This window comes from Papio anubis, chromosome 7, assembly GCF_008728515.1.
Source record: "Papio anubis isolate 15944 chromosome 7, Panubis1.0, whole genome shotgun sequence".
NCBI lineage: Eukaryota > Metazoa > Chordata > Mammalia > Primates > Cercopithecidae > Papio > Papio anubis.
This window is the reverse complement of record NC_044982.1, coordinates 152,118,651-152,143,718: the sequence shown is the minus strand read 5'-3', so window position 1 is coordinate 152,143,718 and position 25,068 is coordinate 152,118,651. Positions and strand designations below refer to the sequence as shown.

At 40.0% G+C, this 25,068-nt stretch overlaps 1 protein-coding gene and 1 pseudogene across 4 annotated transcripts in view; both read right to left on the bottom strand.

The window, feature by feature from the left end:
* Nucleotides 1–14,883: 14,883 nt before the first annotated feature.
* Nucleotides 14,884–18,439, bottom strand: LOC103885733 (annotated as a pseudogene).
* A 460-nt stretch (nt 18,440–18,899) lies between these two features.
* The window catches only part of AQR (aquarius intron-binding spliceosomal factor), a 117,152-nt gene continuing 110,983 nt past the window's right edge, over nt 18,900–25,068 (bottom strand). For 3 of the 4 annotated variants that reach the window (XM_021940400.2, XM_021940399.2, XM_021940401.1), the window contains one exon: nt 23,527–24,143. In XM_021940400.2, coding sequence (XP_021796092.1) covers nt 23,808–24,143 — 336 coding nt within the window. In that variant the 3' untranslated portion in view covers nt 23,527–23,807. Of the gene's footprint in view, nt 24,144–25,068 lie in introns of all 4 variants that reach the window. The other variant, XM_009209877.4, reaches the window with a different exon arrangement.

Genomic DNA, 25,068 nt, shown 5'->3' with positions numbered 1-25,068 from the left:
ACTAAGTCCTAAAATATTGTGCAATGTTAGCCAACCCAAGTAATTTTTATTTTAATTTGTAACAGGGTCCTAAGCTATAAGACTGAATCTCTCATGGTGGGTTTTTATGTATCAATGACAAATCTGTCGAGAACACACTTCCCTACTTCTCCCACCCCGAATACCTCATAGCTGGCTTTCTGATCTCCTTTGAGCTGACTGAAGCAGTTTTTGAAAGGCATTCACTAGTGAGTGGACAGAAAAATTCTTTGTGACTAACTCCTCATTACTCAGAAAATTTAAGTGGATCAAACATCCCATCCCCTCACCCTTCGGGTATGTTGGTAATCACAATGTTACTGTATAATATGAAATTTTCCAAATAGAACTAAACTCAGGTCTATAAATACACATGATTAAGGCTTCAAATATAGCACTGCTTTATTTTCATGGGGGTTATTTCTGTGTGGTGATTGCCTGGCTGATTTGCAATTTCAGAATACAAATGGCTTTTCTCCATAACTAATAGGAAACTTGGCAGGGTGCTGCACACCCAGGCCCTCTGTGAAAAAGTCTGTTCAACAGTGGCAAGTGCTCTTCTTCTGAATTATATAAGCAGGGCTGACAAGAGGAAAGGGTACAACTCCACATCCTGCTAAGTTGAAATCTACTCGTGCAAGAGGAGTACTGACTCTTCTTGCAATAAATAACAACGTGATCATGAGCATATACCCTTGTTATATTCTAAATTAAATACAGTATGGTACAAATTAGGAATAAATGCAAATGAAGGTTTCTCTGACCTTGGATTCACAAGGAACTAAAAAATTTTAAAATAAGAATGATGTAAATAAATTCATAATCATGGTGACTAAACCAAAGAGGAACTGCACGAAACAGCTTATGGCTTTATCAGCAAAACACTAACTAAAGAGTTTATCATCTCCACTTAATAGAGAGGAAAGTAGGTTTATGATATTACTGTACTCTCAATATCATAAAGCAACTTTTCTAATATAATCATAGACAATAAAACCCAACTCTGAGCCAGACCCTTCTAGGTAAACACAACAAAATGTCTGTATTTTGAAGTAGTTTAGATAATGACAGACTTTGGAGTCAAAGTTCAAATCGCAGTTCTCTCACCTATTAATTTTGCGGCTTTGGACAAATGTCCAAATTGTAGACTAATGTGGCTTAGGGAAGTTTTCTCATAAGTATAATGGTGATTTTAAAGTAATTTCTGGCTGGGTGCAGTGGCTCACTCCTGTAATTCCAGCACTTTGGGAGGCCGAGGTGGGTGAGTTCAAGACCATCCTGGCCAACATTGTGAAACCGCGTCTCTACTACAAATACAAAAATTAGCTGGGCATAGTGGCGGGTACCTGTAGTCCCAGCTACTCAGGAGGCTGAGGCAGGAGAATCACTTGCAGTGAGCAGAGATCACACCATTGCACTCCAGCCTGGGCAACAAGAACGAGACTTCCTCTCAAAAACAAAACAAAACTAAACAAACAAAAAAACACGAAATAAAGTAATACCCACATTTCAGGGCAACTGAGAAGATTAAACGAGAAAACACACAGAAAAGCACAGTATCTGGTATATAATAAATACCCAGTGGATAGTGAACATTTTTAACATTTTGTTTGAAATTCTGTCTTCATTGTCATCCACTCATTTCTGAACCTCTTCTGCTGGATCTGTGGACTTCTCTGGCCCCTTTCTAGAGGACTTTAGGATGCTCTTTCCTGCCAGTCTCTTTGAGGATATAGTCAGGCCAAGTGTATCAGTCAGCCAGTGTTAGAACCCAAGTCCATGGCAAGACTCCAAAGCTTGTGTGAAAGAAACAGATCCAGAGGAGTTGCTCAAGATAGAGGGTTAGGGATGGGAAAACAAAGCTAGAAATTAAAAATGTAAATCTAAACCAAAGTCAGAGTTAGAATGAAGCTAATTGTGATGGTTCATATTGAGTGTCAACTTGATTGGATTGAAGGATGCGAAGTATTGATCCTGGGTGTGCCTGTGAGGGTGTTACCAAAGGAGAATTTGAGTCAGTGAGCTGGGAAAGGCAGACTCACCCTTAATCTGGGTGGGCACCATCTAATCAGCTGCCAGCATGGCTAGAATATAAAGCAGGCAGAAAAAAATATGAAAAGACTCGACTGGCCTAGCCTCCCAGCCTGCATCTTTCTCCTGTGCTGGATGCTTCCTGCCCTCAAACATCGGACTCCAAGTTCTTCAGCTTTGGGACTTGGACTGGCTCTCCTTGCTTCCCAGCTTGCAGACAGCCTATTGTGGGACCTTGTGATCATGTGAGTTAATACTTAATAAACTCATATATATATCCTATTAGTTCTGTCCCTCTAGAGAACCCTGACTAATACACTAATGAAGGTTAAGTTTCAAGACTTAATAAAAAACAAACAACAACTAAAAAAAGAAGTTTCAAGACTCCTCTCTTACATGGCCCCTTCCAAAATCTTACACTTAATTTTGTATTTGTAATGTTACATTCTTTTTTAAAACTATGGCCCCTAAGATCAGACAAAGTTCAGGCCCATCAGAACCTGGGACCCCGTCAAGTGTGGTAGCTCATGCCTATAATCCCAGTACTTTGGGACTCTGAGGCAGGTGGATCACTTGGAGTTCAGGATCAGCCTGGCCAACACAATGAAACCCTGTCTCTACTGAAAATACAACAATTAGCCAGTTGTCGTGGCAGATGCCTATAATCCCAGCTACTCGGGAGGCTGAGGCAGGAGAATTGCTTAAACCTGGGAGGCGGAAGTTGCAGTGAGCCAAGATCATGCTACTGCACTCCAGCTTGGGTGAGAGAGCAAGACTCCATCTCAAACAAACAAACAAACAAACCACCCCCCTCCCAAAACTGCCTTTGTCTAGTTCATGTGCTCTGAGATAGACTGGCAGGGGAGTGGCCTCAAGCTGCAAACCACAGGGATAACCTGGGGGATGTTATTTTCCTGCCTCCTAATGGATCTCAGGATTGGTCACAGATCAGGAATAAGGCTCTGTCTTCAGGTGGGGTCTAAAGCTTCCTGTGGTGAAAAGAAGAGCCAAGTGGTATCAAGAATGAGGGTCTGACGAAGCTGGTGATTAAGGCTAGCTCTGCAGCTTGCAGTGCAGTAAGGGAAATGAAATATTACTGAAATAAGTACAATAAGGCACTATATCAGTATTTCTCACATGTGGTTGAGTCCAGCTATGATGGAGTAGACCAGCCAATACTCTCACCAAGACAAACTAAAGAAAGCTGGATCAAATTAAAGAAAAAAATCTGCTGGAAAGCAACAGAAAACTGGCAAGATAGCTAGAACTTGAGAAAAGTTTATTTATGTGATTATTATGGTGATATTTTTGCACAATACTTTACCTCTAAAGCCTTGTGGCAACGCTTGATGCAGGGCCAACGGCTGAGAAGGCAGTAGTTTTAGACAATTTGATGGGTCTGAGAAGATAAAAATTAAAGTTGGAAGTTGCCAAGGCAATTAGGACACGTAGAGAATCAAGATGCCAGAGAGAAGAGGGGTGCAAAAATGTGAGGCCAACATCAGCATCAGTTTTCAAGTTATTTTCTGATTAAATTGTACAAGAGGCTCAGAAGTCAAACAGAAAGTGGGTGCAAGGCAAAGTAGAGTTTCAGGCAGTCTCATAATGTTATGGAGACAAAACCTGAGTTCAGAACTTGTCAAGGAGGACCCGAAAAATATCCCAGGCGCCTAGCTGGGATCTTTACAGGGCTACGTCTTAGGAATAGGGTGAGCCAGAGCTAGATGGACCTTCTCAAAGACAGCAAACCAGCCAGGGAGGCAGCATGGTCCCGACTGGATTGGCATGATCTGCCTCTGGCTCCTTGCAAGAGAAGAAGGTAAATCCTCTCTGCAGGGAGAAAACATCATCCAGAGCCTGTGCAATGATTCAGACACAATGTCAGGCATTCATTAAAGAATTGCCAGGCATAGCAAGATACAAGACTGAAAGAAAAATCTGACAACAGACAACTCCAGATACTGGAGTAATTGGCACACTAAAATAACTGTAATCAATATCCTGAAGAAAATCGATGACAAGAGTTAGCTCAAAGAACTGGAATTTGTTAAAAGAGAATAGAATGAAAATTATGAAGATAAAAAGTGCAACTACAATTCGAATTCAGTAGATAGGTTTAACAGCAAGCAGAGCAGAGCTGAAGAGGGATTGCTGTGCTGGAAGAAAGGTGAGTCGAAAATACACAGACGGCATTTAGGCACCTTCGAGGCAAACTGAGGAAAATCAAAGACAGGCCGGGCACAGTGGCTCACACCCATAATCCCAGCACTTTAGGAGGCCGAGGCAGGCAGATCACTTGAGGCCAGGAGTTTGAGACCAGCCTGGCAACGTGGCAGAATCCCATCTCTACTAAAAATACAAAAGTTAGCCAGATGTGGTGGCTCAGGCCTGTAATCCCAGTTATTTGGTGGGAGGCTGAGGCAGGAGAACCACTTGAACTGGGGAGGCAGAGGTTGCAGTGAGCTGAGATTGTGCCACCGCACTCCAGCCTACATGACAGAGCAAGACTGTCAAAAAATAAATAAATAAATAAAACACAAACATTTTAAAGAGCTGCAAGGAAAAAGAGACATTATCTTCAAAGGAGCAGAAAAAGACTGAGAGCTGACTTTTCCAATGAGAGATAGAGGCATAAGACAATAAACTGACAATTTTTAAAGTGCTTAAATAATTGACAATCTAGACTTCTATACATAGTGAATACACCCTTCAAAATTAAAAGTGAAGAAAGGACATCTCCAGACAGAGAATTTGTCAGCAGCACATTTGCACGAAAGGAAACATTTAAAAGCTTTAATTGTTCATAAAGAAAGAAAAATATGGCCGGGTGCGGTGGCTCACACCTGTAATCCCAGCACTTTGCGAGGCCGAGGCGGGCAGATCACAAGGTCAGGAGATCAAGACCATCCTGGTTAACACGGTGAAACCCCGTCTCTACTAAAAAATACAAAAAATTAGCCGGGCGTGGTGGCGGGCACCTGTAGTCCCAGCTACTCGGGAACCTGAGGCAGGAGAATGGCATGAACCCGGGAGGCAGAGCTGGCAGTGAGCAGAGATGGTGCCACAGAACTCCAGCCTGGGCAACAGAGCCAGACTCTGTTAAAAAAAAAAAAAAAAAGAGAGAGAGAAATGGTAGGAAGGAATGAAGAGTAATGGAAAAGGTGAATCTAAATGAATAAAACAATAATAATGTTTTGATTACAAGGTAGAAAAATTACAGGCATGAGCTGTGTGTGGTGGCTCATGCCTGTAATCCCAGCACTTTGGGAGGCTGAGGTGGGTGGATCACCTGAGGTCAGGAGTTCGAGACCAGCCTGACCAACATGGTGAAACTCCGTCTCTACTAAATACAGAAAATTAGCCGGGCTTGGTGGCGGGTGCCTGTAATCCCAGCTACTTGGGAGGCTGAGGCAGGAGAATTGCTTGAACCCGAGAGGCAGAGGTTGCAGCGAGCCGAGATCGCGCCGTTGCGCTCCAGCCTGGGCGACAAGAGCGAAACTCTGTCTTAGAAAAAAAAGAAGAAGGTAGAAAAATCTCTATACAAGAACAACTGCACAAAGCAGGGGCCAAGGTAGTTAGTTTTAAGGTCTTAGCATCATCTGGGAAGTGAAATAAGTATCCATTCTTAGTAGACTGTAATAAGCCACGATGCCTGCTATAATCTTCAGGCTCACTGGTGAAAGAATGAATTGCTAACAAACTAATAGAATGGAGAAAATGGAATAATAAAAATTCCTTCATATATCCAAAAGAAGGCAAGAAAGATGAGAAAAAGGAACACAAAACATGGAGAAATAAAACAGTTAAAGTAAATCAAAATACACCAGTGATTACATAAAATTCAAATATACTCTAATTAAAAGACAAAGATAGTTTGACTAATTATATATGTTGCTTACAAAAAAAAATCCTTAAATATGAAGAAACAGAAAGATCAAGCAAGAGGATGAGAATACCTATGCCATGACAAATCTAACCAAAAGACAAATGGGGTAGTTATAGTGTCATAGAAGACAAGGTACACTTGAAGTCAAAAAGCATTACTAGAGTTAAGGACATTTGCTATTGATGAAAAGGCCCATCTACCAGGAATATAACTCTAAATTTGTATGTATCTAATAACATAGCCTTGAAATACATCCAGCAAAATATGACAGAATGTCAAAGTGGAATAAATCAGCTCGTAATCATAGAGGACCCCTCCATGCCCCTGTCGGATGTGCCAATACAAGGCTGCTCTTTTCTCAGGCCATTTCTCTATAGGGCTGAGTTTGCAGCAAGTCACCCTGAGGGATGAGGTTATAGCTCCCTCTGGGACAAAGAGCAGGCTCGTTTGATGCTTGCTACAAAAGTGGTGCATTGCCCATTATTTCTGTCCTATAACACAACCCACTGAGCACTCAGGCATTCAGCGGAACCCTCCGCATTACCTCTGTAGGGCTTGGGGAGAAGGAGGAACTGACACAAGTGAACAAGCTGACATTCATGCTACTTACTGTGCTGACTGAGTCTTCTGCTTATCACCCAGGAGTCTTATGCCTTCTGCCAGCAATGCATAACTTAGCTTGTAAGTAGGTACAATCAAATCCCAAGCCCAACAGTATGTTGCTTACAACAGAAAAATCCTAAATACAAAGACACAGAAAGGTTATGTAAGAGTGGAAAAGATATGCCATTCAAAAAGCAACCAAAAGAAGGCTGGTGAAACTGTACTAATAGAAGACAAAGTAGATTTTAAAACGAGAAGCATATTGAGAGTTAAAGACAGACAGTTGTAAATAATAATAATAAAGACTATCCATCAGGAAGATATAATTTTGTTTGTATGCTTTTAATAACACAGCTTCAAAATACACAAGGCAAATTTGATGGAACCAAAAATAGAAACAAACCTGTAATTACACTGAGTTTTTTTTTAAACACACATCTCACAGTAACTGATAGAACAAGCAGACAGGAAAAAAACCCACGCAACATGAGGGGTTATGAGGGATTTGAACAAAATGATTAACAAACTCTACCTAATTTTTATATATACCTAAGTACTATAGAATATATACAGCACAAGCTTTTCAAGTGTACGTGAAACATGTACTGGAAAAGTCATGAAAAATTTAAAAGGATTATCATAATACAGGCTAGGTTCTCTGACTGCAGTAGAGAAGCTAGAACTTTTTTTTTTTTTTTTTTTTACAGACAGGGTCTCTCCCTCTGTCAATCAGGCTAGAGTGCAGTGGCACCATCATGGCTCACAGCAGCCTTGACCTCGCTGGATTCAGGTGATCCTCCTACCTCAGCCTCCCAAGTAGCTGGGACTACAGGTGTGTGCCACCATGCCTGGCTAATTTCTTTCATTTTTTCAGAGACAAAGTTTTGCCATGTTGCCTAGGCTGGTTTCAAACTCCTGGGCTCAAGCAGTCTGCCCACCTCAGCCTCCCAAAGTGCTAGGATTACAAGCATGAGCCACTGCACGCAGCCAAAGCTAGCAATTAATAACAAAAAGAAGAAAAATGCCCAAATGCTTAGAAATTAAGTAATCCACTTCTTCTTCTTCTTTTTTTTTTTTTTTTTTTTTGAGACAGAGCCTTGCTGTGTCACCCAGGCTAGACGTGATCTCGGCTCACTGCAACCTCCCCCTCCCGGGTTCAAGTGATTCTCCTGCCTCAGCCTCCCAGCTAGCTGGGATTAGACACGTGCCACTACGCCCAACAAATTTTTGTATTTTTAGTAGAGACAGGGTTTCACTATGTTGGCCAGGCTGGTCTCGAACTCCTGACCTCACGTGACCCACCTTGGCCTCCCAGAGTGCTGGGATTACAGGTGTGAGCCACTGTACCCGGCCCACTTCTTAAAAAGTATTATTTGTTGAGGTGAAACTCACATAAATTAACCAATTTAAAGTGAATAATAACATGAAATTTAAATTTTTTCATTTTAAGTGAACAATTTAGTGGCATTTAGTGCATTCCCAATGTTGTGCAACCATCATCTCCATTAATGTTCTAAAGCATTTTCAGTGAAAATGAAAACACATGGGTTAAAAACAAAACCACAGTGGAAATTAGAAAACATTTTGAATGGAATGTTGATGAAAATGTGATACAGCATGTGTGGGATGTAGCTGACGCTGTGCTATCAACATATTATATGTGACTTTTCCCAATATAAATCTGAAAATTCAGCTTTATAATGGACAAATTCCTAAGATAACATAACTTACCAAAACCAGCACAAGAAGAAACAGTGTGGTCTTACATTGATAAATACATTGAATCTGAAATTTAAAATCTTCCCACAAAGAAATCTAGCCTTTGATTGTTTCACTGTTGAATTTTTCCAAGTGTTTAAAGAAGAAATAATATCAATGTTACAAAAAACACTTCCAGTGAATAAAAATAGAGTATTCAAAAAAAAAAAAAAAGAAAGAAAAAAAACCCTGCTGCCTGTAATCCTAACACTTTGGAAGGCCGAGGTAGGCAGACTTCCTGAGTCCAGGAGTTTGAGACCAGCCTGGGCAACATGGTGAAACTCTTTCTCTACAAAAGATACAAAAATTAGTCAGGCATGGTGGTGTGCGCCTGTAGTCCCAACTACTTGGCAGGCTGATGTGGGAGAATCACTTGAGCCCAGGAGGTGGAGGTTGCAGTGAGTCAAAATCGCGCCATTGCTCTTCAGCCTAGGCCACAGAATGAGACCTCATCTCAAAAAAAAAAAAAAAAAGTACTTCCCAAGTCAGTTTATGAAGTCACTCTAATCTTGACATTTAACCTAACAAGTATGGTACAATAACAATTATTATGCTGATAGACCAATCTTTCTCATAAACATAAATGCAAGAATGCTAAATAAAATACTAGCAAACATAATATGGTACTTATAAAAAAGGTTAGGATTGTGAGGTTAAATATTTGAAAAACACAATGTCAACTTCTACTCATCCCACTACATCTCACCATAATGAACTAAAACTGGACAAAATGTATGAAGCAATTATTTTCAGACATTGAACAACAGGCAGCATAGTTTTGTCATCCTGGAGAAGAAGAGAAGGAAAAAGGTTGGCCCTGTGATTGCCCTGGCTTTCGCCTACAGGCAATTTTTGAAGAGCAGCACAGTTTGCCTTTGCTTAGGGGAACCTAAGTAGAAGCCCAGCAGTCTCACTGAACGTAAGAGATGGAAACTTTTCAAAAGTCAGGAAACAACAGGTGCTGGAGAGGATGTGGAGAAACAGGAACGCTTTTATACTGTCGGTGGGACTGTAAACTAGTTCAACCATTGTGGAAGACAGTGTGGCCATTCCTCAAGGATCTAGAACTAGAAATACCATTTGACCCAGCCATCCCATTACTGGGTATATACCCAAAGGATTATAAATCATGCTGCTAGAAAGACACATGCACACATGTTTATTGCAGCACTATTCACAATAGCAAAGACTTGGAACCAACCCAAATGTCCATCAGTGACAGACTGGATTAAGAAAATGTGGCACATATACACCATGGAATACTATGCAGCCATAAAAAAGGATGAGTTCATGTCCTTTGTAGGGACATGGATGCAGCTGGAAACCATCATTCTCAGCAAACTATCGCAAGAACAGAAAACCAAACACCGCACGTTCTCACTCATAGGTGGGAACTGAACAATGAGAACACTTGGACACAGGAAGAGGAACATCACCCACCAGGGCCTGTTGTGGAGTGGGGAGGGATAGCACGAGGAGATATACCTAATGTAAATGATGAGTGAATGGGTGCAGCACAGCAACATGGCCCATGTATACACATGTAACAACCTGCATGTTGTGCACATGTACCCTAGAACTTAAAGTATAAAAAAAAACAAAAAAAAAAGAGACAGAAACTTGGGAAGGCTGTGCTGGCTGGAATTTGTAAGGCAGAGTAACTAAAAGGAGGAAGTTACACAAAGGAAGGGCTCCAGAAATCTAAAGAGGGGTCCCCTCGAGTCCTGGCTGAATACTAATCTGTAAATGCATGGGGTGAAACTTCATGAGATCAAAAGACAACTGCCTCAGAGCTCTACTAAACAATTCCTAGAGCTCATACAATAGAAAACGTTTTAATTTATATCAACCCAAGTAGAAACACTTCATTGAAAACCTGGGGCATCCAACAGGGGCCAGAGAAGGGTCATAGCTTGGCAATAGAGCTAAGTTAGCCTTAGAGTAAAGGTACTCTATACCTGTCTAACAAAGCTTAAAAACAAACATCGAAAAGGTAGATCTAATCCACATGTAATTGCCTGCCGAAACAAACCTCAACACTCTTTAAAGGAAGACAGCAAAATCCAGACCTCCAGTAACACAGCATTTGTAATGTCCAGCATCCAACGAAAAATTACCAGTCATGTGAAGAGTAGCAACTTATGTCCCTAATTAGAAAAAAAATCAATCAATAGAAAAAAATAAATCAACGTAAACCACCACATTAACAAAATAAAGAAAAGCATACGATTGGGGCGAGACAGCATTAGGACAAATACCTAATGCATGCGGAGCTTAAGACCTAGATGACGGGTTGATAGGTGCAGCAAACCACTATGGCACCTGTATACCCATGTAACAAACCTGCATGTTCAGCACAGGTATCCCAGAACTTAAAGTAAAATAAAAATAAATAAATATAGGAAAGCATACGATCATTTTGATAGACATAGAAAAGGCATTTGTTGGAATTCAGCATACATTAATGATTAAAAAAGAAACACCCAGCAAGCTAGGAATAGAAAGAAATTCTTAAAATCTGATACAGAGTATATGCAAAAACCTATAGCAAACACTATACTTAGTGGTGAAATATTGAAAGTTTGCCCCTAAAATTGGGAAGAAACGAAGACACTTGTTCTGACCATCTCTAATCAACATTGTGCTGGAGGCCTGCAAAGGTCAATGAGGGCGAAAAAGAAAATGAAAGGCATACAGGTAGAAAAGGAAATTAAAAGTATGAAGATGGAAGAAAAAACCTTTTGTATTCACAGATGACATAATTATGCATGTAGAGAACCTAAAATTATCTATAGTCAAATTACAAGAAATAGGTGAATTCACTGACACTGCTAAATACCAGTGCAACATACAAAATGTATTTCTATATATTAGTAACAAACAACTAGAAATGTAATTTTAGAAAGTATCACTCACACTAGTATAAATAAATACCTAGGAATACATTTAACAAAAAATGACCATGACCTTTATACAGAAAATTATAAAACGTTATTGAGTTTAAGAAGGCCTAAGTAAATGAAGAGTTACTATATTCCTAGGTTGTAAGATGCCAATTTTCCCCCAGATTGATCTGTAGATTTAGTGTAATCCCAATAAAAGTCTGGTAAATTTTTTTGTGGAATTGACAAAATAATTCTAAAATTTATACAAGGACTAAAAGTTGCCAATAATTATGAAGAATATGGCTAAAGGATATACACAAGTTAAAACTTATTATAAAGTTACAGTAATTAAAACAGTGAAATGTTGGTACAACAGACGAAATATATGCCAATGAAACAAAAGAAATTACAGAAACAGACCCACACATACATAATCACTTGATTTATGACACAGATGCTACTACATTGTAGTGTAGTGCACTGTAGGATGGTCTTTTGAATAAATAGTACTCAGTTAATCTGCTGAACCCTACCTCACATCATTTAGAGAAATGTGTTTGAGAAGGTAAACACAAGAAGTACATTATGTATGATTCAATTTATATAAAGATCAAAAACAGGCAGAAGTAATTGTGATAGAAGACAGGACCTTAAAGATCAGCCAGTCTGACTTCTGGTTTCAAAGTGGCAGTGTCGAAGCAAGCTGTTTTTATTCCCTTTTGTAGAAAACCAAAAACAAATATACAGCACCAAGATTACCATGAGAAATATTGTAGAACTCAAGGATCAAGACAGATGGTTCTTAGGGCCACAGAGGAGTGGAAAAACACTGAGAAGACTGTAAGAAAATAAGACTCCCCTTTCTGTTGGGCACCAAGTCCACAGAAAATTTTCCCCCAACTCACTTGGTCACTTGTTTCTTTTTTCTTTTCTTTTCTTTTTTTTTTTTTTTGAGAGGGAGTCGTGCTCTGTCGCCAAGCTGGAGTGCCATGGCAGGATCTCAGCTCACTGCAACCTCTGCCTCCCAGGTTCAAGCAATTCTCCTGCCTCAGCCTCCCGAGTAGCTGGAACTACAGGCGTGTGCCACCACATCCAGCTAATTTTTGTATTTTTAGTAGAGATGGGGTTTCATCATGTTGGCCAGGATGGTCTTGATCTCTGACCTTGTGATCTGCCTGCCTCGGCCCCCCAAAGTGCTGGGATTACAGGTGTGAGCTACCGCGCCTGGCCTCACTTGTTTCCATATTGGAGAAAGTGAGATTGATGTGGACAACCAGTTTTCCCATGATGTTGGGTTTCCTGGCAGAAGACCTGTCCCTCTCTTAACCTGCAGGAAGTATCTTGAGTGCCTGAAGAGAGAAATATCCCTGGGGACAGGCAGAGACAAAGGGGGAAGATGGGATTACCATCCCCAGCCCTGGAAGCTCTGCTCTGTAACTCTGCCAAAGGAGATGCCAAATCAGAGTGGCTGCTCAGCAGCACCATGCTGTAGAAGATCCATCCCACAGATCCCCTGAGCAAAAACCCCTAGCTGGCCTTCTTACAATGCCAGGACATTCCCTTCGGAACCTCTCCTATTCAGGAAGAGCTGTGCTTGGAGTGTTTACTAGAGCCAAGGCAAAACCTGGGCTTAAGGCACCACCTAGAGCTGAAAAGGAGGCAGTGACCTGGCGGTAAAGAACCTCTAACCAAATATATGCAATAAAAACCAAAACAAGTTCGGCAGAGAAGGCTGGAATAGAAAACTAATCTTTCAATGCAAAGACATAGATATACGTCCACAAGAAACAGCAGCAAACAGGGAACCATGATCTCCCCAAACAAACAAAGCAAGCAATCAGTGACCCTAGCAAGAAGACATTAGGACAGATACCTAATGCAGGCAGAGCTTAAAACCTAGATGACAGGTGCAGCAAACCACCATGGCACATGTATACCTATGTTACAAACCTACACGTTCAGCACATGCATCCCAGAACTTAAAATAAAAGAAAAAAAGAAAAGCAAGGCAAGAAGGCAACATATGAACTTTTTAACCAATAACTCAAAATAGTGGTTTAAGGAAACTCAGTGATTTCTAAGCTAACACAGAAAAGCAATTCAAAAATTTATCAGAAATACTTAATAAAGAGATTGAAATAACACAAAAAAATTGAATAGAAATTTTTCAGACTGAGAAATTTATTTGCTAAGCTGAACAATTTTGTTATAAGCGCTCAACAGTAGAATGGATTAAGTGGAGGAAAGAATCAGAGATGGAAGACAGGCTATTTGAAAATACACAGAGGAGACAAAAGAAAAATGAATGAAAAGTAATAAAGATCACCTACAAAATAAGGAAAATTACCTCAAAAGATCACATCTAAGAATTTTGATGTTCAAGAGGGAGTTGAGCAAGGGCAAAGGGTAGAAAGCTTATTCAAAGAAATAACAAAACTTGTCAAAACTAGAAAAAGATATACATATCCAAGTACAGGAAGGTCAGAGAACATCAAACATATTTGACCCAAATAAGAGTACCCCAAGGCATATAATAATCACACTCTCAAAGGTCAAGGACAAAGAGAGAATCATAAAAGAAGCAAGACAAAGGAAGCAAGTAACATATCAAGGAGCTCCAATTCATCTGGCAACAAACTTCTCCATGGAAAGCATACAGGCCAGGAGTTACAAAACAATCAGAAAACAGGCAACAGTAGTAAGTCCTTATATATCAATAATGATAATGAATGTCAATGGACAAAATTCTTCAATTAAAAGTCAAAGAGTGGCTGAATGGACAAAGAAGCCCCAACTATATGCTTTTTACAAGAAAACCATTTCACCTACAAAGACACATATAGATTGAAAGTAAAAGAGTGGAAAAAGATATTTCATGCAACTAGAAACAACAAAAAAAGGGAGTAGCTATACTTATATCAGACAAAATAGACTACAAATCAAAGACTGTAAAAGGAGACAAAGAAGGTCACTAACGATTAAGGGGTCAACTCAGCAAGAGGATATAACAATTATAAATATCTATGCATCAAACACCAAAGCTCCCAAGCATATAAAGCAAAAATTAATAGATTTGAAGGGAGAAATAGACGCCAATACAACAATAATATGGGGACTTTAACACTCCACTCTCAGTGATGGACAGATTACCTAGACAGAAAATCAATAAAGAAACACCAGAGTTAAACTATATACTAGACCTAATAGGTCTAACTGACATTTACAGAACATTTCACCCAACTGTTGCAGGATGTACCTTCTTTTCATGGAACATTATTTAGAATAGACTATATCTTATGGCACAAAACAACTTTGAACAAATTTTAAAAAGTAGAAATCATATCAAGTATCTTTTCTGACCACAATGGAATAAAACTAGACATCAATAACAAGAGGAACTTCAGAAACTTCACAAACTCATGGAAACTAAACAACATGCCCCTGATCGACCCATGGGTGAATAAAGACTTTAAGAAGGAAATTTAAAATGTCTTGAAACAAATGGAAATGGAAATACAACATACCAAAATCTATGGGATACAGCAGAAGTAGTACTAAGAGGGAAGTTTATAGCAATAAACACCTGTATCAAAAAGGTGGAAAGACTTCAAATAAACAACCCAATTATGAACCTCAAGGAACTAGAAAAGCAAGAACAAGCCAAACCCAAAATTGGTAGAAGAAATACTAAAGGTTAGAGCAGAAATAAATGAAATTGAGACTAGAAAACAATACAGACCAACAAAATGAAAAGTTGGTTTTTTGGGGAAAGATAAATAAAATTGACAAAACTTTGGCTAGACTAAAGACACTCTCCTATTGTCATTGTTTTCAAAAAATAAATGTATATGCATCACAAAACATATCAAATGTATCCTTCAGGGCCCCAAAATGCCTACTGATATATAGCATGTCCTGCTTCATGCCAGGGCCTGCTAATTAAGGAACTCCTCATAGCTGATCCCTTTAATCTGTGATCAGAGCACTGAGTCTGATGTCAGAGATCTTTGCATTCATTTGACTTGCATTCTATTTTTCAGACTAGCCAGGGCAAGAGAAGTTGATTCCAGTCATTGTTAACTCTAGACAAGAACCAACAATTTCACTTCTCATGCCCACTATTAATAGTACATTGGCAAGTTAAGAGATCCGCCTGATCAATTTAATTCCTGAGCTATCGCAGTTGACATTCATGACTTTTTCCCCAAGGTAGGACTGTATTTCTGCAGACATATTCTCCATTTGCTCAAATGAACCCATTCCTTTAATAAGAGTTCAACTAGATCAAGATTTACAATGATAGCCCTGAAAAAACTTATCACAATTTATTTCTGTAATTACATAACATGATCTTGATTTGTTTTACACATAGACTTTTACTCCTGGGAACTTTAACTCACATGGATGTTATTTTCAGCTCCCAAATACATTAATGCTGGGTTTGTGATAGGAAGTGTAATCAGAAGGCTGACCCAGCTGATGTATAATGATTAAAAATGTAAGTCTTGGTAAATCTTGTTTTTCCCTTTATTTGAAATATCTCTCTCTCTCTCTCTTTTAATCTTAAAGCCTTTACTTTGAGACATGATGGAAAAGTCTTACAGATACGTATGGAACATTGATCTCCACTGAGTGAAAACAATCTAACCAGAAAGCTTTGATGCCTGTCAATTAATGTTGAAGCTTAAATTATGGGAATAAGACATATCGCGGGGCTGGAAGGAATGGATAATTAATATTTCTCTCCTTCTTTCTTGCGGTCTCCTTTAACAGAATCTATACCGACCTCCTCATAAACCTTCTCAAGGGCAGCCATGTCCTCATGGGCCTCAGAAAACCCTTCTTCTACCCCCTCATGAATGTACCAGTGAACAAAGCCATGGCTGGCATACACCACGTCAAAACTTGTGGTCCAGGTGAGCCCAGGCCTCAGCAACGGCTGTGGTATTGCCCAGCATGCACACAGCTCTCTGTACCTTGGCCAGGTCTTCATCAGGTACCACCATGGGAAGCTGGTAATTAATGCCAACCTTGAAACCAGTGGGACACCAATGCACAAACTGGATATTGTGCTTGGTCTTGATGGTGGTAACAGCAGCATTGACATCTTTATGGTGTCACCACAGTGCAACAGGCAGGAAGCCATCATTTGTTATGACGAGGGTCATGTTTCATCATCTGGTTGGCTGGCTCCAATCAAGCATTGATGATCTCTGCTACAGAAAGCTGTTCATGATAGGCTTTCTCAGCAGAGATAACAGGGGCATATGTGGCCAGAAAAAAGTGGACGTGGGGATAGGCACCAAGTTGGTCTGGAATTCTGTCAGATCAGCATTCAGGGAGCCATCAACTCTGAGGGAAGCAGTGATAGAGGGCATAATCTGAAGAATAAGGCAGTTAGTGTAGGGTGAGCACTCAATATTGAGGTTTCTATGACAGATGTCTACCACAAAGGCACACTCAGAGCGCTGCAGGGTAGTGTGGGTGGTGAGGATGGAGTTATAGGGCTCAACTACAGCTGTGGAAACCTGGGACACTGAGTAAATGAACTCTAACTTGGACTTCTTGCCATAATGAACAGAGAGACGTTCTATCAGCACGGAGGTGAACCCAGAACCAGTTCCCTAACCAAAGCTATGGAAAACCAAGAAGCCCTGAAGACTTGTGCACCAGTTGGCCAGCTTGAGAATTTGATCCAACATGAAGCCAATGATCTCCTTGCCAATCGTATAGTGCCCTTGGGCATACTTATTGGCAGTATCTTCCTTGCCTGTGATGAGCTGCTCAGGGTAGAAGAGCTGGTGGTGATAGATGGCAATGTGAACTTTGTCAATGAATGTGGGCTCCAGGTCTATAAACACTGCCCTGGGCATATGCTTGCCAGCACCTGTCTCACTGATGTCAAAGGAGTCATCCCCCCCAGTGGTCTTGTCACTTGGCATCTGGCCATCGGGCTGGATGCCATGTTCCAGGCAGCAGAGCTCTAAGCAGGGATTATCAATCTGGCCATGAGCCTGGCCAACGTGGATGGAGATGTGCTCACGCATAGTGACTAGGGAACAAGAGGCAAAGGCAACAGGAGCAGACACCAGGTCCCGGTTACTTTTCTTGAGAAGCTAAGAGTCAAGGTAACACACTCAGAAATCACACTTTCAAAACTATTATTACTTAACATGCTCTGCTTCTGCTTAAATATAAAATGACTTTAGGATAATTAGCATTTGAGGAATACAGTATTACTAGAGTCCCTTCCTATTATGTGTTTCGCATTCCTTTTTCAAACCAAAACAAATACTAATTTGTCTTTCTCCTGTAAGAATAAATATCGCAAACATTGGGACATTCTTTTTAGAGACCTTTTATTTCCTATCCTGATTTTGGCAACCTAGTCTCTTTGGTATATTGATCATAAGAGAAATTATTTAGTAGGCTTGTCTTACTCATGCACAGTTGGTGTTGTTCTGTTCTTTAATGAGTCTCAAGCAAAGAAGTATAAAGAGCAGCATGGTAAGGAATTTGCCTAAAAGTTGTATGATGGTTCTAGTCTCAGTTCAATTAACTGTGGTGTCCCAGGCAAATCACCCAATGCCTTGGTGTTCTCATCTATAAAGTACCAGAGTTGCTTCTGGCATTGCTGCCTGGCACGGAGTTGGCATTCAATAGTCTATTAATATACAAATACTAGTTTCATAAACATCTTCAAAGTTTTATATTGAACTCAATTCACTTCTGTGAAAAGTAGTCAACCAATGAAATGGCATGCAAATTAACGAGGCCCACTCCTATTCCACACTGTTCTCATGGCAGTCTGAGATTAGAAGAAACCAGCACTGGAAGCAAGAAGGCAATGAAAATACAGTAACACAGTAAGCACTTTTAGTTCACTTTGTGGACAACTGAACTAGAAGCCAGTTGGAAAAAACCAACCAACCAACCAACCAATCAAAAATGGCCCAAATGAATCAGTGAACTAAAGTAGAAAAGGATCACTTCCCATCCAGAATTTTTTCGAAAAATGTCAATAAATTCAGCTTCTTAAAAGTTTTTTATATTAAACCAGGCATCTTTCAAAGAGAAGCGGCTACCTTTGAGGTTCTTGAACGTAGATTGCAACACAGAGATAAACAGTATAGAGTGCACAACATTAAATCAAAAGTGGAGAGGAAGAGGATTGTGGGGCAGTCATTTCTGGAGATCAAGAATTCAATCTACCTAATGCAAGGCAACTTCTGGGGTCCTTGTGTGTGAAACTTTTTTTTTTTTTTTTTTGAGACAGAGTCTCGCATTGTCACCCAGGCTGGAGTGTGGTGGCATGATCTTCGCTGACTGCAAGCTCCGCCTCCCGGGTTCACGCCATTCTCCTGCCTCAGACTCCCGAGTAGCTGGGACCACAGGCGCCCGCCACCACGTCTGGCTAATATTTTGTATTTTGAGTAGAGACGGGGTTTCACCATATTAGCCAGGATGGTCTCGATCTCCTGACCTCGTGATCCGCCCGCCTCGGCCTCCCAAAGTGCTGGCATTACAGGCGTGAGCCACCGCGCCCGGCCGAAACATTCTTATAAGAGGAAACTGTCTTCATGTTTTATATTTGCCTTAATTTTCTTTTATTATTTCCAGACCACCTCTGTTGGTTATGCTAAGTACTCCTTTTCTCTTTTTGGAATTTAAACTTTTTAAGGAAACAAAAATTAAAGAACAGAAAGCAAGACACATTGGAAATATGAACTCTTCTTTTACTGCATAAGAAATGAGAAGAAAAACTGTGTGTGAAATTCTGGAGTCTAAAATTAAAACGTAAACAGACAATGCTCAGTGACCTTTTCGTAGGAGGCTCACATGAAGGAATGTCATGGTACATTGACCAAACTTTTATTCATTTGCATTTTCAGGATGTTGCTATTAATACCACATGACACTCAATAAATTACACTACGACATTTTGTACAAATCACTTCACTTCTGGTTTCCTCTTCGGCTGTGTTACTTCACCCTCTGGTTACCTGTAGGAAAAAAAAATGTATTTTGGGGCTTTATTTTTAAAGGGAGATTCACAGTTTTAGTCAATGTAAAGATATTGGTTCCCAAACTATGTTCTAAGGAAATAGCTATCTAAGGTATCTTTTTTTTTTTTTTTTTTTTTTTGACGGAGTTTTTGCTCGTCACCCAGGTTGGAGTGCAGTGACGCCCATCTCGGCTCACTGCAACCTCCACCTCCTGGGTTCAAGTGATTCTCCTGCCTCAGCCTCCAGAATAACTGGGACTACAGGCACCTGCCAGCACGCCCAGCTAATTTCTGTATTTTTAGTGGACACAGGGTTTTACCATGTTGGCCAGGATGGTCTCGATCTCCTGACCTCAGGTGATCTGCCCAGCTCAGCCTTCCAAATTGCTGGGATTACAGGCGGCAGCCACCGTGCCCGGCAATATTGGTTCCTAAATTGTGTTCTAAGGAAACAGCTAACCAAGGTATCTTATTTAAAAAAAAAAAAAAAAGTTTTATGCTCTATTAAGTTTGGGAAATACTAGGTTAAAGAAAGCTAAACATGATTATTTCCAGTGGGACATCTGAGAGCCTTTAATTAGCTAACAGTGCATTGCAATTCTGCAAAGGAGGAACATTGTTTCCCAAACCTATCTGGCCATAGAACATATTTCTCAGAGTATTTTTCAAGAGTAGTATTTTCTGTAATATATGTTAAAAAATAATGGTATCAGCCATCTTTGTACGTAAGCTCAAAAGGTCAGCCAGCCCTGAAATAAATGTAAGCCAAAAGGTAGAAAGATAAGTGAATAAAGCTGGCACACTGTCAGTCAGGAGTACCATGCTGCATTCTGAGTCAAGCTCCAGGTTTGTCTCTAAGAAGAAAAACAGGCGCGTCCAAAGCTTCTGGATTCCATTGAATTAAAACCCTTTTAAATTAAATCCTTGTAACTGAAGAGTATCGGTGGATGAAGAAAAAATAGTCTCACATGTCTTCATTTCCACCCTTGGCTCAGTACTGCTCCAGTTCCATTATTCTTAAACATCTATTAACATGATTGCTACATAATTACACAGGCTAACTGCCAAGCATTTTTCACAGGAAGCAAGGCACTGCTCTTCTGGCTTATGCAAAAGGGTCACTTTGTTTTTTTTTTTTTAAACCTTTGTCTTGTTTTGATTGAAGAAACATCTCTAAAAATACCATCTGAGTGCAAGATAAAAAGGAAATAGCAATTCAAGGCACAAAGCTAAGTACATGCAACAATAAAGATGATTTGGGGGTGGGACAGTACAGAATTCAGGACTGATAGAAGTTATCAGCTCCGTATTTCAGAAAGACCTAGTGTCTTCCTCTGCTTATGCTGTTCTGCCAGAACTTTAATTTTGGCAGAGATCACCTCGATGTTATAATGTACTGATTCAGAGGTCCCAAATCAGTAGACCCGATCCTAGACAGATCCTCAAAGGTCAGCTGCCACTAGGTGTCCCCTTCTTGATCATCCTTCATGCTCCCTGGATTGGGGCATGGCTAAGCACTCAAGTCAAAGGATTAGTTGGCAATATCCTACACTGTCAACAAAGTTTTGAAGAAAAAAGAGAAACTGGTATTTACTAAGCACCTAAGTGACAGATTATTTTCATAAACATTAGCCTATAAAACAAACAACTCTCCTGCCCCAAATCCAAACAGATCTTTTCCCTATTATTTACAAATAAAGAAAACCAGCTTAGAGAGGTTATAAAATTTGCCTAAGGTCGAACCAAATGCGGATAAGCAAATTAGGTAAAATTCTGAGCCAGGTCTGGATGAGTCCAAAGTGTGTTTTACAGTATCATGCTGTCTCCTGATCATTACAAAATTTCATTTGTTTACAGAAGCACGAATGGCCCATTTATGCCTTTTCTCTCAGCATCTAGCAAAACATCTCAACTTTTATTACACCAACTTCAGGAGTCTTGATAATGTTTAGATCTTCTCATTCATTTGCCTAAATCAATAGAGCTATTTATTCTCAACTGTTGGCAATGAACTTTCTTAACTCAGCATTTTGAGAAAAAAAAAAGAAATTCTAAATACTTGAATTGCTTCATTTCATGCTCATTGTTTTTGGCATGCCTCCTTTTGGTTTTCTTTAAAAAGAGATTCTAAAATCATGACATATTTAGATATGAAAAACAGGATGGAGAGCAATGGGAACACTAATCTGAAATAAGTCACATGGCTAGAGTACCTGTGTCTGTAGTAATCTCAAATTATACACTCTCGAATTTATTAAGCAATCCCTCATGTATGCTTGATTGAAAAAATAAAGCACTGCTGTAGAACTGTAGACTTGGATTCTACCCCACTCTTCCACAGTTGCCACCCTGGTTAAGTCTCTCTCTGATTGTTTCCTCATTACTTAAAATAAGTAGAGCTCTTAAATTCCTTCAAAAATTCCCAAGATTCTATAGTCAACTGCCACTCACTTGCCTTTCCAATGAATAAACAGTTTAAAAGAATTCAAATCCCACCGCCTTTACCCCTTTTTAAATTCTTTTGACAAGGACAAAGGACTTACCCATCCATCTTCCACCTAAATTTGCTTTTTAGTGACAGAAAAACCAAGCAGCAAAGAAAAAAGTATGGTCACTCATCTAGGCAAGAGTGATGTACATTGCTTGGAAAATAGCTGAGAGAGCAGCTTAACAGTCCACTTATTTTGGTTGCAGGTATCATACCTCATATCCCCTAAGGGAGAGAGAAAAATCAATCTTTTCCAGGAAAGATGGTAATACAGTAAAGCTTCTTTCCCTTGCTTGGCCTGATACCATATAGTTATAAATGAAAATAATTCTGAGTGCATACAGATGCCCACAGCACCTGCTTTCAAAATCTTTTAAAAGTGCAATTACATAACAGGCTATCTGGCTTGATCCTTACTCTGATAACAAATAGACCTGGGTTTCCTAGTATCGCGTCCTTGGTATTTCACTCCTCTCATCGCCTCATCACTCTCATCTCCCCTCCTCACCTGACACTGACACAAGTATCCTGATGCAGTAGGACACATCATAAAATGAGAGTCTGGACTATATTCAACACAGCCTGGTAGAGCTGAGCAAACACTAGTTACTCAAAAATATAACTGACTTGACTTTCTGGGTTTAACTTCCTTATGAAGCAATCATTCCTTCAAAATGTCAGGACCAGAAGGATTTCAATGATAGTGTGCAGTTCTTGCTTGTTTCTTCAAAGATTCCTTGGACATGGCCAGGCCCATAGGTAGATGCACTAGAGGAGACACTCTGGGGGAAATGCTCCCCTTTAGATACTCTAGCAGATGATCAAACTGGGAAACAGAGAACTAGTGGGCAATTTTCCCCTCTACACATACACATAAACATTTCTTTTTTTTTTTTTCCCCCAGTTCTGGGCACCATGCCCAGGGACCTTATAAGCAGAGGTCCTTTGTCAGAAAACATTAGTCACATTCACTGGTAATTCTACCATTATAGCCTCATTCATGTGAAGACAACACAGTAATCTTAGTACACGCTTCTCAAACTACAAAGTGCCTGTGAATCACCTGGGGACTTTGTTGCAATGTAGATTTAGATTTAATAGGTTTGGAGCAGAGCCCAAACTTCTGCATTTCTATAAATACCAAACTTCAATACGATGTTGATGCTGTTGGTTCACAAATCATACTTGAGTAGCAAGGTCCTAAGTACCTCTGCTTTCCCATATTTGAACCACATTTTACCTGAAGGTCTCCTTGTGGCTGATTATCCCAAGAAAAATAAGGCAGAAAACAGAATTTCTGCCATGGGAAAATTCTACCCTGCACACAGGAGTTAAGTTCTCTGACTCTCATTGCCCAGACTCAGGATCCTGCTTCTTGCCCAGATTGATTTGGCAGAGTCTTCCTATTTAGCTGATGACAAACCCTGGCTCAGCCTCACCAGCCTTGGCTTATGCCACTCTGCCAGCAACCCAAACATTGGTGGTGTGGAGAACCTCCTAAAATATAGATTCCTGGGCTCTAATCCTGAGATTCTGACTCATTCAGTCTGAGGTGTGCCTCAAGAATAAACAGACATCTTAGGTGATTCTAAGATTTGAAAGAAGGAAATGCTTGTGACCACTCTGATAGATCGGAGAAACCTGTATCTTACTGCCAGATATTACTTACATAAAGTAATATCTTTATGTAAAGAACAGTAAGAAAAAAGGAAACAGAATTTAAGCATTTGATAGTATAACAGAAGAAACAAGTTCCTTCCCAATTTGGACACTTAAGCGTATTCATGGTTAAGTCTGGTGTATTCTGTCCTCTTCTTTAGAGAAGTTCACTAAAAATGTGCAGTATATATTATATATTCTACAGAAAATGATTTTAATGTAGGTATGATTACAGATACACTCAGTGATCAAAACATGAGAGGAATGGTTATTTACTCTTCTGATTGAACAAATGAAACTAGAATTGTTCATACACATAATTTAAAAAAATATATTCAAGACACCAAAACCAGTTAATATAAGAACTGAACATTAATTAGTGACAGTAAAATGGCAGAAGCAAATATAAAATACAGAAAATAACTTTACTCAGACTTTTTGAATGACATGTCCTCCTTTAGGACTACAGTTTGGCTACTTGGTCCCTTCTGGGGCAGATGTGGCATCCTGAGGTGTATAAGCCTCTGCAGGTGAAGATACAGCTCCTGCCACAGTAGTGGTGGTCTCAGATAAAGCAGGGATGGCTTCTGGATTGGAACTGGCTCCTGTCTCACTGGCGGTGGTCTCAGTCTGACTAGGAGTGGTGTCAGTTTGAAAGGCTGGAGTTTCTTGACTGCAGCTGGTGTCTGTTGGACTGGGTATGATGTCAACTTGAACAGTCATAGCCTCTTCTTCTGTTTCCAATTCTGTTTCTTGATTTTGAACTTCCTCACCTTCTTCTACCATAGCAGGTGGTAGTTGTAATAAAGTCTAATTAAAAAAAAAAAAAAGACAATACCAATATGAAAAACAGCTTATAAAGCTAAGCTCTCACATTATCATTCTAGAGTTCTCCAAAAGAGTGCTGACCATTTTACATTACAGACGTAACACCTCTGATGGCAATGGTCTAGGTCCTGCTAACACCAAGGAATATGCCTACACAGATGTCATATCCTGATAATCAAAATACATACAAAATCTTCAGAGAGGAAAACAACCATGAAAAGCCATTAGATTTTTAAGCAACAGACTTTGCTGTAAACATTTCTGCAAAAAATAGTGACTGATTAGGACTGATTATAAAACTAACTCAAGAAAGGGTCAACTTTAATCAAAGAGCCCTGTGAGCTGGGTGCGGTGGCTCATGGTGGCATTCCCAGCACTTTGGGAGGCTGAGGCAGGTGGATCACTTGAGGTCAGGAGTTCCAGACCAGCCTAGCCAACATGGTGAAACCCCATCTCTACTAAAAATACAAAAATAGCTAAGCTTGGTCCCAGCTAGTTGGGAGGCTGAGGCAGGAGGATCGCTTGACCCTGAGAGATGGAGGTTGCAGTGAGCTGAGATTGTGCCACTGCACTCCAGCCTGGATGACAAAGTGAGATTCCGTCTGGAAAAGAACAGAACAGAACAGAACAGAGAAAAGAAAAGAGAAAGAGAAAAGAGAAGAGAAAAGAAAAAAAAAGAAAAGAAAAGAAAAGAAAAAGAGCCCTGTGAGAGGTAGAGAGGAGCCTGGCCTTAAGACAAAGCCATGGGAGAAGGGAGCAGCAAGGAACAAGGTTTCCGTCCTGTTCAACCAGAAAACTGGAGCAACTCTATATGCTTAGCCTGCCCTTTGCCCCATGGCAGTCTCTAGTGACTTTCTCATCAGGGACTCTGCTTACAGTGCTGGAAATTGAAATTATTTATTTATTT